This window comes from Hemiscyllium ocellatum, chromosome 47, assembly GCF_020745735.1.
Source record: "Hemiscyllium ocellatum isolate sHemOce1 chromosome 47, sHemOce1.pat.X.cur, whole genome shotgun sequence".
Taxonomy (NCBI): Eukaryota; Metazoa; Chordata; class Chondrichthyes; order Orectolobiformes; family Hemiscylliidae; genus Hemiscyllium; species Hemiscyllium ocellatum.
In genome coordinates, this window is record NC_083447.1 from 5,717,098 (window position 1) to 5,732,817 (window position 15,720).

A 15,720-nucleotide genomic window follows, 5' to 3' on the forward strand; every position below is an offset into this window, starting at 1 on the left:
AACCGGAGCACCCGGAGGAAACCCACGCAGACACGGGGAGAATGTGCAAACTCCACACAGTCAGTCGCCTGAGGTGGGAATTGAACCCAGGTCTCAGGCGCTGTGAGACAGCAGTGCTAACCACTGTGCCACCGTACCGCCCACAAGGGGTAAGTTTTTCACACAGAGGGTGGTAGGTGTATGGAATGAGCTGCCAGAGGAAGTGGTGAAGGCTGGTACAATTACATTTAAAACATATTTGGACAGGTACATGGATAGGAAAGATTTAGAGGGATATGGGCCAAGCACAGGAAAATGGGACAAGATTAGTTTAGGGTGTCTGGTCGGTATGGACGAGTTGGACCAAAGGGTCTGTTTCCATGCTGTATAACTCTAAGTGTTTGTCAGTATCCATGGCAACGTTCCCTAGTTTGGTTTAGCTACAAGTGGGCTCACTGGGGTGTCCTGCAACTCCCTCCCTCTTCGAATCTCACCAAAGAACTTACAGGTCACCCTGGAGGATCCACTGGATCTCGCCTCCCGCTGCTCTCTGGACATGTCGGTCGATAGAGTGTGCTTCCTTCCATGGACATCACCTGAAAGAGCAGGGCCGAGGGTCAGCGCACGTCACCACGTCCCAACACCCCACCCAACCCAGGGGTACGAGGGCACTGGCCTAGTGGGTAATGCCCCGTCTAGTGGGCAAGAGAGGCAAAAACAGAAATTGCTGGAGAAACTCAGCAGGTCTGGCAGCAACTTTGGAGAGAGAAAGCAGAGTTAATGTTTCCTTCAGAACTGGATCCCGAAACACTAACTCTGCTTTCTCCCTCCAAAGTTGCCGACAGACCTGCTGAGTTTCTCCAGCAATTTCTGTTTCTTTTTCGGATTTCTGTTTGTTCTGAGACACGGCAAACGGTGAAATTTGAGTTCAAGACACCGATGGAATTAAATCTCTAGCGACAAAGTGAACCTATTATAATGAACCCCATAAAGCAGAAATTGCTGGAGAAACTCAACAGGTCTGTGGAGAGAGAGAAAAACAGAGTTAACATTCCGAGTCCAGTGACCCTTCTTCAGAATTTCTGATTCAGATTGCCTGCAGTTTTTAAAATCTTCCGTCTTTAAAATCTATCTGGTTCACTAATGTCCTTTAGTCAAGTCAATCTGCTGTCCTTACCCTGTCAGATCGAACATCTTCAGCTGCTTCATCAATGACCTTCCCTCCATCATAAAGTCAGCAGAGGGGGATGTTCACCGATGATTACACACTGTTCAGCACCACTCGCGATTCCTCGGATACTGAAGCAGTCCACGCTCAAATGCAACAAGATCTGGACAATATCCAGGCTTGTGTTGACACGTGGAAAGTAATGATTACGCCAGGCTGTGACCATCACCAGTACAAGACAATCTAACCACTGCCCCCTTGACATTCAATGGTGTAACCCATCACTGAATCCTCCATTACCACCACCCTGGGTGGGGAACCATTGGCCAGAAGCTCAACTAGAGCTGCCGCACAAAGACAGTGGTTACAAAAGGAGGACAGAGGCTGGGAATCCTGCAGCGAGTCACTCAGGAAAGATTTACAAGGATGTAGCCAGGGTTGGAGGGACTGAGCTACAGGGAGAGGTTGAACAGGCTGGAGCTGTTTTCCCTGGAGCGTCGGAGGCTGAGGGGTGACCTTATCGAGGTTTATAAAATTATGAGAGACATGGATAGGGAAAACAGACGAAGTCTTTTCCCTCAGCGGGGGAGTCCAGAACTAGAGGGGCATAGGTTTAGGGTGAGAAGGGAAAGATATAAAAGAGACCTAAGGGGCAACTTTTTCACGCAGAGGGTGGTGTGTGTATGGAATGAGCTGCCAGAGGAAGTGGTGGAGGCTGGTACAATTACAACATTTAAAAGGCATCTGGATGGGGACATGAATAGGAAGGGTTTGGAGGGGTATGGGCCAAGTGCTGGCAAACAGGACTCGGTTAATTTAGGATATCTGGTCAGCATGGATGAATTGGACCGAAGGGTCTGTTTCCGTGCTGTACATCTGTATGACTTTCTGACTCCCCAAAGTCTGTCCACCATCGACAAGGCACAAGTCAGGAGTGTGTTGGAATACTCCCCACTTGCTCCTGGATGGGGGCAGCTCCAACAACACTCAAGAAGCTCGACACCATCCAGGATAAAGCAGCCCCCGCTTGATTGGCCCCACATCCACAAACACCCCCTCCCTCACCCCCCGACGCTCAGTAACAGCAGTGTGTACCATCTACAAGATACACTGCAGCAACTTGCCAAAGATCCTCAGGCAGCACCTTCCAAACCCAAGGCCACTTCTATCTAGAAGGACAAGGGGCAGCAGGTACATGGGAACACCACCCCCTGCAAGTTCACCTCCACTCACCATCCTGACTTGGAAATATATATTTGCTGGATCCAAATCCTGGAATTCCCTCCCTAAGGGCATTGTGGGTCCACCCACAGCACAGGGACTGCAGCGGGTCAAGAAGACAGCTCACCCCCACCTTCTCCAGGGGCAATTAGGGACAGGGCAATAAATACTGGGCCCAGCCACATCCTGTGAATCCCTCTGGGGAATTAGGGACGGACAATAAATGTTGATACAGCCAGTGACATGCCCCGTGAACAAATAGAGGAAAAAATAATTAATCGATGCTGCGAGTGAACCTCTGTCTTGCGTTCACCCTCGGGAATTTCTCTAGCCTCCCCGTGAGTGTTATTTTTACTTAAGAACCGTAATGATCTAGAACTTTCTGCCCACGCGGAGAGCAGAGTTGGAGACAATGACTAAATTCAGATGGAATCAGTCTGGCCTTTGACGGACAAGGGGAGTGACCAGATTGATTCAGGGAGTGCGGGCATTGGCTCAATGGACTGAGTGGCCTCCACATCAGCCATAAAGGGACTCCAATAACCAGCCAGCATGGGAGTGAGCTCTACTTCTTCATCACTGCCGGGGTAAAGACGTCTTTCTGAACTCCCTACCTGATTTATGACTAGTTACTTTAGCCAGTTCCAGAATATTCCATGCAGAGGGCTTGACGGATGTTAAGAGCTTATTAAGCCCCTTGGCTGTAGTTCCTACACAAGTGGGTGATACAGTCTAAGGATAAGTTTGGACTGAAATGAAGACAAATGTCTTCACTCAAAGGAAGACGTTTTTTTCAGAATTCTCAGCTGCAGAGAGAGAAGTGCTAGCATTGAGGACAGTATGGGCCGAAGGGCCTGTTTCCATGCTGTATTACTCCATGACAACCAAGATCGAGCGTGAGACAGTCCAGGGGCTCAAAGAGAATGGGGAACTATGGGGGCAGGGCAGGAAGATGGAGAGGAGGTGGATTAGTCAGATTGAGGTAGATGATGGAGCAGGTGTGAGGGAACCCCTCCAACTGCTCTGTGCCTTATGTTCGTCCCCTAAGTAGCGACCAAAAAGAGGCCAGGATTGACGAAAAGCTGCCAGAATAAACCGCTGGATGTTCTGACCTTGAAAGAGGTTTAGAAATAAGGTGGCTTCTGCAGAAATGAAGACAAATGAGATGGGAGAAAGAAAATACAAGGCATTGGGTACCACGCTACCCAGCTTTAAATAATAGACACATAAGGAAAATGGGAATTAGGGAAATGGGACAGTTAGTGGGCTAGTAATGGAAAGGCTGAAGGGTCAGGGGTTCAAATCCCATCAGATCAGTCGATTAAAATTAAATTGGTAACGATTAGCTGGTCTCAGCGACGGCAACAATAAACAATTACCCAGCTCTTACTGCATTTGAACACGGACTGCTTCGGTATCTGAGGAGTTGCGAAAGGTGATGAACACTGTGCACACATCTCCACTTCTGACCTTGTGATAGAGGGAAGGTCGTTGATGGAGCAGTTGAAGGTGGTCGGGCCTAGGACACTACCCTGAGGAACCCCTGCAGAGAGGTCCTGGAGCTGGGATGACTGACCTCCAACATCCACAACCATCCTCTGGCAGACTCCACAATACATTGGTATGACTCTACCCAGCAGGGAGCTTGACCTGATTCCGACTGACTCCAGTTGCTTTCAGTGGTATATATTGCGACAAAAACCCATTTGATTCACGGATGTCCTAAAGGAAGGAAATCTGCCACCCTTACCTGGTCTGGCCTACATCTGACTCCTACACCAAGGAATTTCACTCCTAACTGCCCCTCTGAAATGGCTCCAAGGGGCAATTATGGATGGACCACAAATGAAATTTTGGTAATATTGTATGAAAGAATGAAGAATAAAAAGGTTGGAAAGCTCGTTTGACGTTGTATGACAGAGACAGCCCCATACATTCATTCGACAAGCCCTGGAAAAACTAAAGTCAATGGGAATCAGGGATCAAAGTCTCTGCTGGTGTGAGTCATAGCTGGCGTGGAGGCCGTCCTACAACACATGGGCTGCAGTGTTTCAAAGAGACAACTCACCACCACCTTCTCAAGGGACGGTGAGGGATGGGCAACAGATGCTTCACCAGCTGGTGATACCCATATCTCATGAACAAATTTTTAAAACGTCTGTCTGTCCTGTACACAGGACTGTTAGAGCATCAGCGCCGAGGGGGCACCACACTTTCGGAGGGTCAGCACTGAGGGAGCGCCGCACTGTTGGAGGGTCAGTGCTGAGGGAATGCCACACTGTGGGAGGGTCAGTGCTGAGGTAGTGCCGCACTGTCGGAGGGTCAGCGTCGAGGGAGCACCGCAATGTTGGATGGTCAGCGCTGAGGGAGTGCTGCACTGTGGGAGGGTCAGCGTCGAGGGAGCACTGCACTATCAGAGGGTCAGTGCTGAGGGAGTGCCGCACTGTCGGAGCGTCAGCGTCGAGAGAGCACTGCACTATCGGAGGGTAAGTGTCGAGGGAGCACCGCACTGTCGGAGGGTTAGTGCTGAGGGAGCACCACAATATTGGAGGGTCAGCGTCGAGGGAGCACCGCCCTGTCAGAAGGTCAGTGCTGAGGGAGTGCCGCACTATTGGATAGTCAGTGCTGAGGGAGTGCCGCACTGTCAGAGGATCAGTGCTGAGGGATTGCCGCACTGTTGGAAGGTCAGCGTTGAGGGAGCACCGCACTGTCGGAGGGTCAGCGCTGAGTGGGGAACCGTACTGTCAGAAGGTCAGTCCTGAGCGAGCTGTCGGAGGGTCAGTGCTGACGGAGTGCCGCACTGTCAGAGAGTCAGTGCTGAGGGAGTGCCGCACTGTCGGAGGGTCAGTGCTGATGGAGTACCGCACTGTCGGAGTGTCAGTGCTGATGGAGTGCCGCACTGTCGGAGGGTCAGTGCTGAGGGAGTGCCGCACTGTCGGAGGGTCAGTGCTGAGGGAGTGCCGCACTGTCGGAGGGTCAGTGCTGAGGAAGTGCCGTACTGTTGAAGGGTCAGTGCTGAAGGAGTGCTGCACTGTCAGAGGGTCAAAGTTGAGGGAGTGCTGCACTGTCAGAGGGTCAGTGCTGAGGGAGTGGGCACTGTCGGAGGGTCAGTGCTGAGGGAGCACCGCACTGTCAGAGGGTTAGTGCTGAGGAAGTGCCGTACCGTCGGAGGTTCAGTGCTGAGGAAGTGCCGTACTGTCAGAGGTTCAGTGCTGAAGGTGCACTGCACTGTCAGAGGGTCAGTGCTGATGGAGTTCCGCGCTGTTGGAGGGTCAGTGCTGAGGGAGTTCAGCACTGTCGGAGGGTTAGTGCTGAGGGAGTGCCGCAATGTCGGAGGGTCAGCGCTGAGGGAGTGCTGCATTGAGGGAGGGTCAGGGCTGAGGGAATGCTGCATTGTTGGAGGGTCAGTGCTGAGGGAGTGCTGCACTGGCGGAAGGTCAGCGCTGAGGGAGTGCTGCACTGTCGGAGGATCAGTGTTGAGGGAGTGCTGTACTGTCGGAGAGTCGGCGCTGAGGGAGTGCTGGACTGTTGGAGGGTCAGCGCCTAGGGAGCACCGCACTGTCGGAGCGTCAGCATCAAGGTAGCACCGCACTGTCGGAGGGTCAGTGCTGATGGAGTGGGCACTGTCGGAGGGTCAGCATCGAGGGAGCACCGCACTGTCAGAGGGTCAGTGCTGAGGGAGCGCCACACTGTTGGAGAGTCAGTGCTGATAGAGTGCCGTGCTGTCGGAAGGTCAGTGCTGAGGGAGTGCCGTACTGTCAGAGGTTCAATGCTGAGGGGGTTCCGCACTGTCACAGAGTCAGTGCTGATGGTGTGCCGCACAGTTGGTGGGTCAGTGCTGAGGGAGTGCTGCACTGTCGGAGGGTCAGTGCTGACGGAGTGTTGCATTGTCGGAGGGCCAGCACTGAGGGAGTGCTGCACAGTAGGAGGGTCAGTGCTGATGGAGTGCCACACTGTCAGAGGGTTAGTGCTGAGTTGTTGCTGCACTGTCGGAGGGTCAATGCTGTGGGAGTGCCGCAACGTTGGAGGGTCAGCGCTGAGGGAGTGCTGCACTGTCAGCGCTGAGGGAGTCCTGCACTGTTGAAGGGTCAGTGCTGAGGGAGTGCAGCACTGTCGGAGAGTCAGTGCTGATGGAGTTCAGCACTGTTGGAGGGTTAGTGCTGAGGGAGTGTCGCAATGTCGGAGGGTCGGCGCTGAGGGAGTGCTGCATTGAGGGAGGGTCAGTGCTGTGGGAGTGCTGCACTGTCGGAGGATCAGTGTTGAGGGAGTGCTGCACTGTCGGAGAGTCGGCGCTGAGGGAGTGCTGGACTGTTGGAGGGTCAGCACTGAGGGAACACCGCACTGTCGGAACGTCAGCGTCAAGGGAGCACCGCACTGTCAGAGGGTCAGTGCTGAGGGAGTGCTGCATTGTCGGAGGGCCAGCACTGAGGGAGTGCCGCACTGTCGGAGGTTCAGTGCTGAGGGAGTGCTGCACTGTCAGAGGGTCAGTGCCACACTGTCAGCGGGTCAGTGCTGAGGGAGCACTGCACTATCGGAAGGTCAGCGTCAAGGGAGCACCGCACTGTCGAAGGGTCAGTGCTGAGGGAGCACTGCACTATCGGAGGGTCAGTGTCGAGGGAGCACCGCACTGTCGGAGGGTCAGTGCTGATGGAGCGCCACAATATTGGCGGGACAGTGCTGAGGGAGAGCCACAATATTGAGGGTCAGTGCTGATAGAGTGCCGCACTGTCGGAGGGTCAGTGCTGAGGGAGTGCCGTATTGTCGGAGGGTCAGTGCTGAGGTAGTTCCGCACTGTCGGAGGGTCAGTGCTGAGGGAGTGCCGTATTGTCGGAGGGTCAGTGGTGAGGAAGGGCCATACTGTCTGAGGGTCAGTGCTGAGGGAGTGCTGCACTGTCAGAGGGTCAATGCTGAGGAAGTGCTGCACTGTCGGAGGGTCAGTGCTGACGGAGTGTTGCATTGTCGGAGGGTCAGCACTGAGGGAGTGCTGCACAGTAGGAGGGTCAGTGCTGATGGAGTGCCACACTGTCAGAGGGTTAGTGCTGAGGAGTTGCTGCACTGTCGGAGGGTCAATGCTGTGGGAGTGCCGCAACGTTGGAGGGTCAGTGCAGAGGGAGTGCTGCACTGTCGGAGGGTCAGCGCTGAGGGAGTGCTGCACTGTCGGAGGGTCAGTGCTGAGGGAGTGCTGCACTGTCAGCGCTGAGGGAGTCCTGCACTGTCGGAGAGTCAGCGCTGATGGAGCACCGCACTGTCGGAGGGTCAGTGCTGAGGGGGTCACTGCTGAGGGGGTGCCGCACTGTCAGAAGGTCAGCGCCAAGGGAGCGCAGCACTGTCAGAGGGTCAATGCTGAGGGAGTGCTGCATTGTCAGTGGGTCAGTGCTGAGGGAGTGCCGCACTGTCGGAGAGTCAGCGTCGAGGGAGCACCGCACTGTCGGAGGGTCAGCGTCGAGGGAGCGCCGCACTGTCGGAGGGTCAGTGCTGAGGGGGTCAGTGCTGAGGGGGTGCCGCACTGTCAGAAGGTCAGCGCCAAGGGAGTGCAGCACTGTCAGAGGGTCAATGCTGAGGGAGTGCTGCATTGTCAGTGGGTCAGTGCTGAGGGAGTGCCGCACTGTCAGAGGGTCAGCATCGAGGAAGCACCGCACTGTCGGAGGGTCAGTGCTGAGGGAGTGCCACAATATTGGAGGGTCAGTGCTGAGGTAGTTCCGCACTGTTGGAGGGTCAGTGCTGAGGTAGTTCCGCACTGTTGGAGGGTCAGTGCTGATGGTGTGCCGCACTGTTGGTGGGTCAGTGCTGAGGGAGTGCTGCATTGTCGGAGGGCCAGCACTGAGGGAGTGCTGCACAGTAGGAGGGTCAGTGCTGATGAAGTGCCACACTGTCAGAGGGTTAGTGCTGAGTTGTTGCTGCACTGTCGGAGGGTCAATGCTGTGGGAGTGCCGCAACGTTGGAGGGCCAGTGCAGAGGGAGTGCTGCACTGTCGGAGGGTCAGCGCTGAGGGAGTGCTGCACTGTCAGCGCTGAGGGAGTCCTGCACTGTTGGAGGGTCAGTGCTGAGGGAGTGCAGCACTGTCGGAGAGTCAGTGCTGATGGAGTTCAGCACTGTCGGAGGGTTAGTGCTGAGGGAGTGCCGCATTGAGGGAGGGTCAGTGCTGAGGGAGTGCCACACTGCCAGAGGGTCAGTGCTGAGGGGTTGCTGCATTGTCGGAGGGTCAGTGCTGAGAGAATGCCGCAATGTCGGAGGGTCAGTGCTGTGGGAGTGCTGTACTGTCGGAAGGTCAGCGCTGAGGGAGTGCTGCACTGTCGGAGGATCAGTGTTGAGGGAGTGCTGCACTGTCGGAGAGTCGGCGCTGAGGGAGTGCTGCACTGTTGGAGGGTCAGCGCCGAGGGACCACCGCACTGTCAGAGCGTCAGCACCGAGGGAACACCGCACTGTCGGAACGTCAGCGTCAAGGGAGCACCGCACTGTCAGAGGGTCAGTGCTGAGGGAGTGCTGCATTGTCGGAGGGCCAGCACTGAGGGAGTGCCGCACAGTCAGAGGGTCAGTGCTGAGGGAGTGCTGCACTGTCAGAGGGTCAGTGCCACACTGTCAGCGGGTCAGTGCTGAGGGAGCACTGCACTATCGGAAGGTCAGCGTCGAGGGAGCACCGCACTGTCGAAGGATCAGTGCTGAGGGAGTGGGCACTATCGGAGGGTCAGTGTCGAGGGAGCACCGCACTGTCGGAGGGTCAGTGCTGAGGGAGTGCCACAATATTGGAGGGTCAGTGCTGAGGGAGCGCCACAATATTGGAGGGTCAGTGCTGATAGAGTGCCGCACTGTCGGATGGTCAGTGCTGAGGGAGTACCGTATTGTCGGAGGGTCAGTGGTGAGGAAGGGCCATACTGTCTGAGGGTCAGTGCTGAGGGAGTGCTGCACTGTCAGAGGGTCAATGCTGAGGGAGTGCTGCACTGTCGGAGGGTCAGTGCTGACGGAGTGTTGCATTGTCGGAGGGCCAGCACTGAGGGAGTGCTGCACAGTAGGAGGGTCAGTGCTGATGGAGTGCCACACTGTCAGAGGGTTAGTGCTGAGGAGTTGCTGCACTGTCGGAGGGTCAATGCTGTGGGAGTGCCGTAACGTTGGAGGGTCAGTGCAGAGGGAGTGCTGCACTGCCGGAGGGTCAGCGCTGAGGGAGCGCTGCACTGTCAGCGCTGAGGGAATCCTGCACTGTCGGAGGGTCAGTGCTGAGGGAATGCTGCACTGTCGGAGAGTCAGCGCTGATGGAGCACCGCACTGTCGGAGGGTCAGCATCGAGGGAGCACCGCACTGTCGGAGGGTCAGCGTCGAGGGAGCGCTGCACTGTCGGAGGGTCAGCGTCGAGGGAGCGCCGCACTGTCGGAGGGTCAGTGCTGAGGGGGTCAGTGCTGAGGGGGTGCCGCACTGTCAGAAGGTCAGCGCCAAGGGAGCACAGCACTGTCAGAGGGTTAATGCTGAGGGAGAGCCGCACTGTCAGAAAGTCAGCGCCAAGGGAGCACAGCACTGTCGGAGGGTCAATGCTGAGGGAGTGCTGCATTGTCACTGGGTCAGTGCTGAGGGAGTGCCGTACTGTCGGAGGGTCAGCGCTGAGGGAGCACTGCACTGTTGGAGGGTCAGTGCTGAGGGAGTGATGCACTGTCAGAGGGGTCAGCACTGAGGGAGCACCGCACTGTCGGAAGGTCAGCATCAAGGGAGCACCGCACTGTCAGAGGGTCAGTGCTGAGGGAGCGCCACACTGTTGGAGAGTCAGTGCTGATAGAGTGCCGTGCTGTCGGAAGGTCAGTGCTGAGGGAGTGCCGTACTGTTAGAGGTTCAATGCTGAGGGGGTTCCGCACTGTCACAGAGTCAGTGCTGATGGTGTGCCGCACTGTTGGTGGGTCAGTGCTGAGGGAGTGCTATACTGTCAGAGGGTCAGTGCTGAGGGAGTGCTGCACTGTCAGAGGGTCAGTGCTGAGAGAGTGCTGCACTGTCGGAGGGTCAGTGCTGACGGAGTGTTGCATTGTCAGAGGGCCAGCACTGAGGGAGTGCTGCACAGTAGGAGGGTCAGTGCTGAGGTAGTGCCGCACTGTCAGAGGGTCAGCACTGAGGGTGTGCCACACTATCAAGAGGTCTGTTTCTTCTTTGAGACCTGGACCTGAAGTCCCAGTTCAGGTGAATGTTTAGTAAAATGCGCGGGACTTCAGACAAGAGCAGGGGCGTACTGTCTTCTCCCTGTGAACCTCGAATTCAACACACATCACTCAAATAAGTTTGATGGATCACTCAGCTTATTGTTTGTGGAGGCCCTGTTTTAACACAGGGAAATGTAACAACCAATTGGAATGTCCTACAATCTGTAGATCTATATCTGAGGGGGCGTCCTAGTATCCATGGCAACGTTCCCAGTTTGATTTAGCTACAAGTGGGGTGTCCTTAACTTCCTCCCTCTTCGAATCTCGCCAAAGAACTTACAGGTCACCCTGGAGGATCCACTGGATCTCGTCTCCCGCTCTCTGGACATGTCGGTCGATAGAGTGTGCTTCCTTCCACAGGCGTCACCTGAAAGAGCAGGGCCGAGGGTCAGCGCACGTCACCACGTCCCAACACCCCACCCAACCCAGGGGTACGACGGCGAGGAGGACTTTTTTTTTAAGCGTTTCATTCAGGGGGTTGGTCCCGGAGGGCAGTTAAGAGTCAACCACATTGCTGTGGGTCTGGAGTCACGTGTAGGCCAGTCCAGGTAAGGGTGGCAGATTTCCCTGCCTTAATGGCATTCGTGACCCAAGTGTTGACATTGGGCGGTTGATAGGGATCATTAGATTCTTAATTCCAGGTAAATAGATCCAATTGAAATTCCAGCGCACGTGCGGTTTGAGGCCAGATCCCAGAAACAGAACAGGCTAGAAAAACTCAGCAGCTCTGGCAGTATTTGTGGAGAAAGACAAGTGATCTGAAGAAGGGTCACTTGAACTTGAAATGTTAACTCTGATTTCTCTCTGCACACATGCTGTCAGAGCCGCTGAGCTACTTCTTTAGATTAGATTACTTACAGTGTGGAAACAGGCCCTTTGGCCCAACAAGTCCACACCGACCCGCCGAAGCGCAACCCACCCAGACCCATTCCCGTACATTTATCCCTGCCCCTAACACTACGGGCAATTTAGCATGGCCAATTCACCTAACCTGCACATCTTTGGACTGTGGGAGGAAACCCACACAGACACGGGGAGAATGTGCAAACTCCACACAGTCAGTCGCCTGAGGCAGGAGGCCTGGTTTTATTTGTGAAATAGAGGCCAGCATCCCATCACCCAGTCACTCTTTTATTTGCTCATCACCAGCTCGGAGTCAGTCTCCTGAACTGAGGACGTTCGAATCCTCCTGATTCTATTTTTTTTAAACACTAACCAGTCACCACCTTTAAAAAGGATCCATAAATAATTACATTGCAGCTTTAACACTGATGCTTTCAAGAAATTATATGGTAATTTTGCGAAGAATAGGATCGTTTTTATACAAAACAAACGCTTCCTTCCACAATCAGCCTCTGACAAGCAGTAGCGTGTCCTTATGCTTTTGCCTGGATATACTGAACCTAATACAAATACACAATCTACCAGTTTTCTGGAAAAAGACTTTAAGATCCTAGTGCAACATTTCTATTCTCAGAACTCACTGGGAGCTCCATGATCAGAAAGCTTGATATTGACTTTCAAACTGATCTCAGTCAGTGTACCTCCTGGTTATATATATTTTTCCTTTTTTTTTAAAACCCCCACACTACTGCCTGACTGCGGTAGTGCTCATCTTTTCCCCAGCACCCATGGTGTGTGTGTGCAGGTGTGAGACACAGTGAGAGATACAAAGTGCACCAATCTTTATTCAGTTTCCACCACCAGGAAGAAAGGAAACACCCGAGTGGCCAGTGGCAAGCAGTGCCCTTCACATCAAAGGGCAATGCTGTGTGATCAAACAGTGAAGGGGAGGGCAGGGGTTAAATCAAAATAGAGTTGGAGGGGGAAATGATGCACTCTACTCCCTGCGGCGCCCACCTCTCCCTGAGCAACTCCAGGGTGTTGGTGGACACAATGTGCTCCTTCTCCAAGGACACCCGGGCTCTAACGGAACCGCGGAAGAGGGACAACCCCTCCACGGCCCAATGCCACCTCCTGGTTATATTGGTCAGCTGGGGCTTTCCTGATTTGACTCAGGTTAACAGCCCCAAACTCGTAGGTCCACCTGAGTCCATTCACGAAGTTTCTGATTTCCTCCAGCCACAGTTATTTCGGATTTTCTCCCCGGCAACATGACCTGGATTAATAGCAGGCGAATTAATTCCTGATGAAGGGCTTTTGCCCAAAACATCGATTCTCCTGCTCCTGGGGCGCTGTGGCTTTTCTAGCACCACTCTAATTTAGACTCTGATCTCCAGCATCTGCAGTCCTCATTTTCACCCTGGATTAACACCAGCCTGGAGATAATAGCACTAGGCCATTGCCTTCCCTCCCCTCTCACACCTTGCCTTCCCTCTACCTCCTACCCCAGACTAAAATCTTTAGTGGCTTGAAGGCACTGCTAAGTGGGGCAGATCTGTAATGCACTGAAGTACGGATGCTTTAGTTTAGTGTAGGTCTGCCCCTGGGAACAGAGGGAGGCCACTCCGCCCCTTAGCTCAATTCTACCATTCATTGGGATCACAACTGACTTGCGATTAAATTCAGCCTTCATTCTGTAACCTTTAATAATCTTACCTCAAAAAAAATTCTCCGTGTTGAAATCTCCAGTTTTAGCAGCTTATTTTGCAGGAGAGAGACATTGTAGTCTGTTCAGTCTCGGTCCGAGGAAACTCAATCCTAATTTAAATCCTCTCTCTCTCTCTCTCTCTCGCTCGCTCTCTCCTATTAAAGCAATATTACTCTCTTGTCTCAGCATCTCATTCAGGGGAGACTTCCTGCTTCAGCTTGCTTTAAACGGTCTCTCTCTCTCTCTGTCTCTGTCTTTCAATGTTATTCTGGGCATTGCAGGAGGATTTGAGACACATGATTCTGCCCTGATTTTCTCTCTCTCACACACACACACCATCATTCAGACCCCCCACTGCTTCTGAACTTCACAGTGTATTGTAAACAGGCAGCCCAGAGGAGAGGGAGGTCATTTTCAATTTATTTCAAACCCTCCCCCAAAAAAACCCAGGAATTATTGATGAAGCCCCAGAAATGATGGAACTGAAGGAATCAGTTCCAAAGTCACCCTTTCCCTCAGTCAAAACATATTGGGTTAGAAACTAAATAAAGATCAAATTCAATTCGTCAACAGGAATGGAATAATATTCGTTTTAAAAATTGTGAATAAACTTATTTTTTCATTCAAACGATTTACAATTTAACAGGACCAGGTTAAATGACCAGGAGCCTCTGGCTAGCTCAGTACAGCCTGCCTGGTGCAAAGGTGTTCAGAAAATCTAGTTCACCCCCACCCCACAACACCCCCCCCCCCCACACACACACACACACCCTCACCCTTTCACAAACCCCCCCAACACACCACCTCACCTTCTCACACACACTTCTCCCCATCCACCCACACACACATCTCCCCACCCTCACATACACAGTTCCCCACCCTTATCCACACCCCTCCCCACCCACACACATACACACACCTCCTCACCCTACCACACACCTCCCCAACTCACCTACACCACTCACACACATGCACCTCCCCACGCTCTCACACACATCCCCACCCTCACATACACACCTCCCCACGCTCACACCTCCCCACGCTCACACCTCCCCACGCTCACACCTCCCCACGCTCACACACATGCTCAACTCCCCACACACATCTCCCCACCCACACACACACCTCCCCACCCTCACATACACTCACCGTCCCACCCTCACACACACACCCCCACCCTCTCATACACACTCACCTCCCCACCCTCACGCACACACACCTCCCCACCCTCACGCACACACACCTCCCCACCCTCACGCACACCCTCACGCATACACACCTCCCCACCCTCACGCACACCCTCATGCACACACACCTCCCCACCCTCACCTCCCCACCCTCACACACACCTCCCCACCCTCACACCCTCACGCACACCCCCACCCTCACACACACACCCCCACCCTCTCTCACACACACACCTCCCCACCCACACACACACCCTCACGCACACACACCTCCCCACCCTCACACCCCCACCCTCACACACACCTCCCCACCCTCACACCCTCACGCACACACACCTCCCCCCCTCACACACACACCCCCACCCTCTCACACACACACACCTCCCCACCCTCACACACACACACACCCCCACCCTCACACACACACCCCCCCCACCCTCACACACACACCCCTCCCCACCCTCACACACACACCCCTCCCCACCCTCACACACACACCCCCCCACCCTCTCACACACACCTCCCCACCCACACACACACCCTCACGCACACACACCTCCCCACCCTCACACCCCCACCCTCACACACACCTCCCCACCCTCACACCCTCACGCACACACCTCCCCCCCTCACACACACACCCCCACCCTCTCACACACACACACCTCCCCACCCTCACACACACACACACCCCTCCCCACCCTCACACACACACTTTTAATGCAAATCTCATTTCTCTCACATAATATTTCTACTTGTCCCCTGCTCCTCTCTCCCTGCCCCTTCTTCCCATCTCCTCCTGCCTTCCCCCGGAATCTGCCCCCTGACCACACACCTCCCCCTCCGCTCCCAAAGGTGACCCAGTTTCTGGGAGGGACATTGTTCCTGATCGGGAGGTGGTGAAACTCATGGGGATTTGCTGGTAACAGAGGCAGGTCAGGGATAGACCCGGCTGGGGGGTGTGTCAGTGCCCCTCAGAAACAGCTCACAGCTTGGGGAGGGGGTGGGGGGGGAAGGGAAACGGAGGAAGGGAGACAGGTGGAGGGAGGAGGAAGGGAGGGAGACCGAGTGGGGGAGAGAGACGAAGGGAGAGGGAGAAACGCGAGAGTGGAGGGAGGGGTAGAGGGAGGGGGCAAGGGAGGGAGGGAGTGAGGGAGGGAAGGTGAGGGAGAGGGAGGGGAGGGGAAAGAAGGAGAGGGGTGAGTGGGAGGAAGGGAGGGGAGGGGAGAGAGAGGGGGGAGTGGGAAGAGGGGAGGGGAGAGAGGCAAGAAGAGGGAGAGGGGAGGGAGGGAGGGAAGGGGGGAAGAGACAGAGAGAGAGGGGGGAGGGAGGGGTGAGTGGGAGGAAGGGACAAGGTAGCGGGGAGGGATGGAAGGGGAGAGAGAGGGAGGGAGGGAGAGGGGGAGTGGGAGGAAGAGAGAGTGGAGGGAGGGGGAAGAG

At 54.7% G+C, this 15,720-nt stretch overlaps 1 protein-coding gene and 1 long non-coding RNA gene across 2 annotated transcripts in view; both read right to left on the reverse strand.

Annotated features, from left to right (window-relative positions):
- numbl (NUMB like endocytic adaptor protein) overlaps positions 1-554 on the reverse strand; it is a 168,751-nt gene extending 168,197 nt beyond the window's left edge. The window contains exon 1 of the mRNA XM_060856143.1: positions 486-554. Within this exon, the coding sequence (XP_060712126.1) occupies positions 486-537 (52 nt within the window). The 5' untranslated portion in view covers positions 538-554. The remainder of the gene's footprint in view (positions 1-485) is intronic.
- Positions 553-13,228, reverse strand: LOC132836727 (uncharacterized). The gene is made up of 3 exons (XR_009647389.1): positions 13,102-13,228; positions 10,823-10,909; positions 553-575 (listed from the first exon to the last, which is right to left on the reverse strand). It is a non-coding gene; the product is annotated as an uncharacterized LOC132836727 (long non-coding RNA).
- Positions 13,229-15,720: the final 2,492 nt, after the last annotated feature.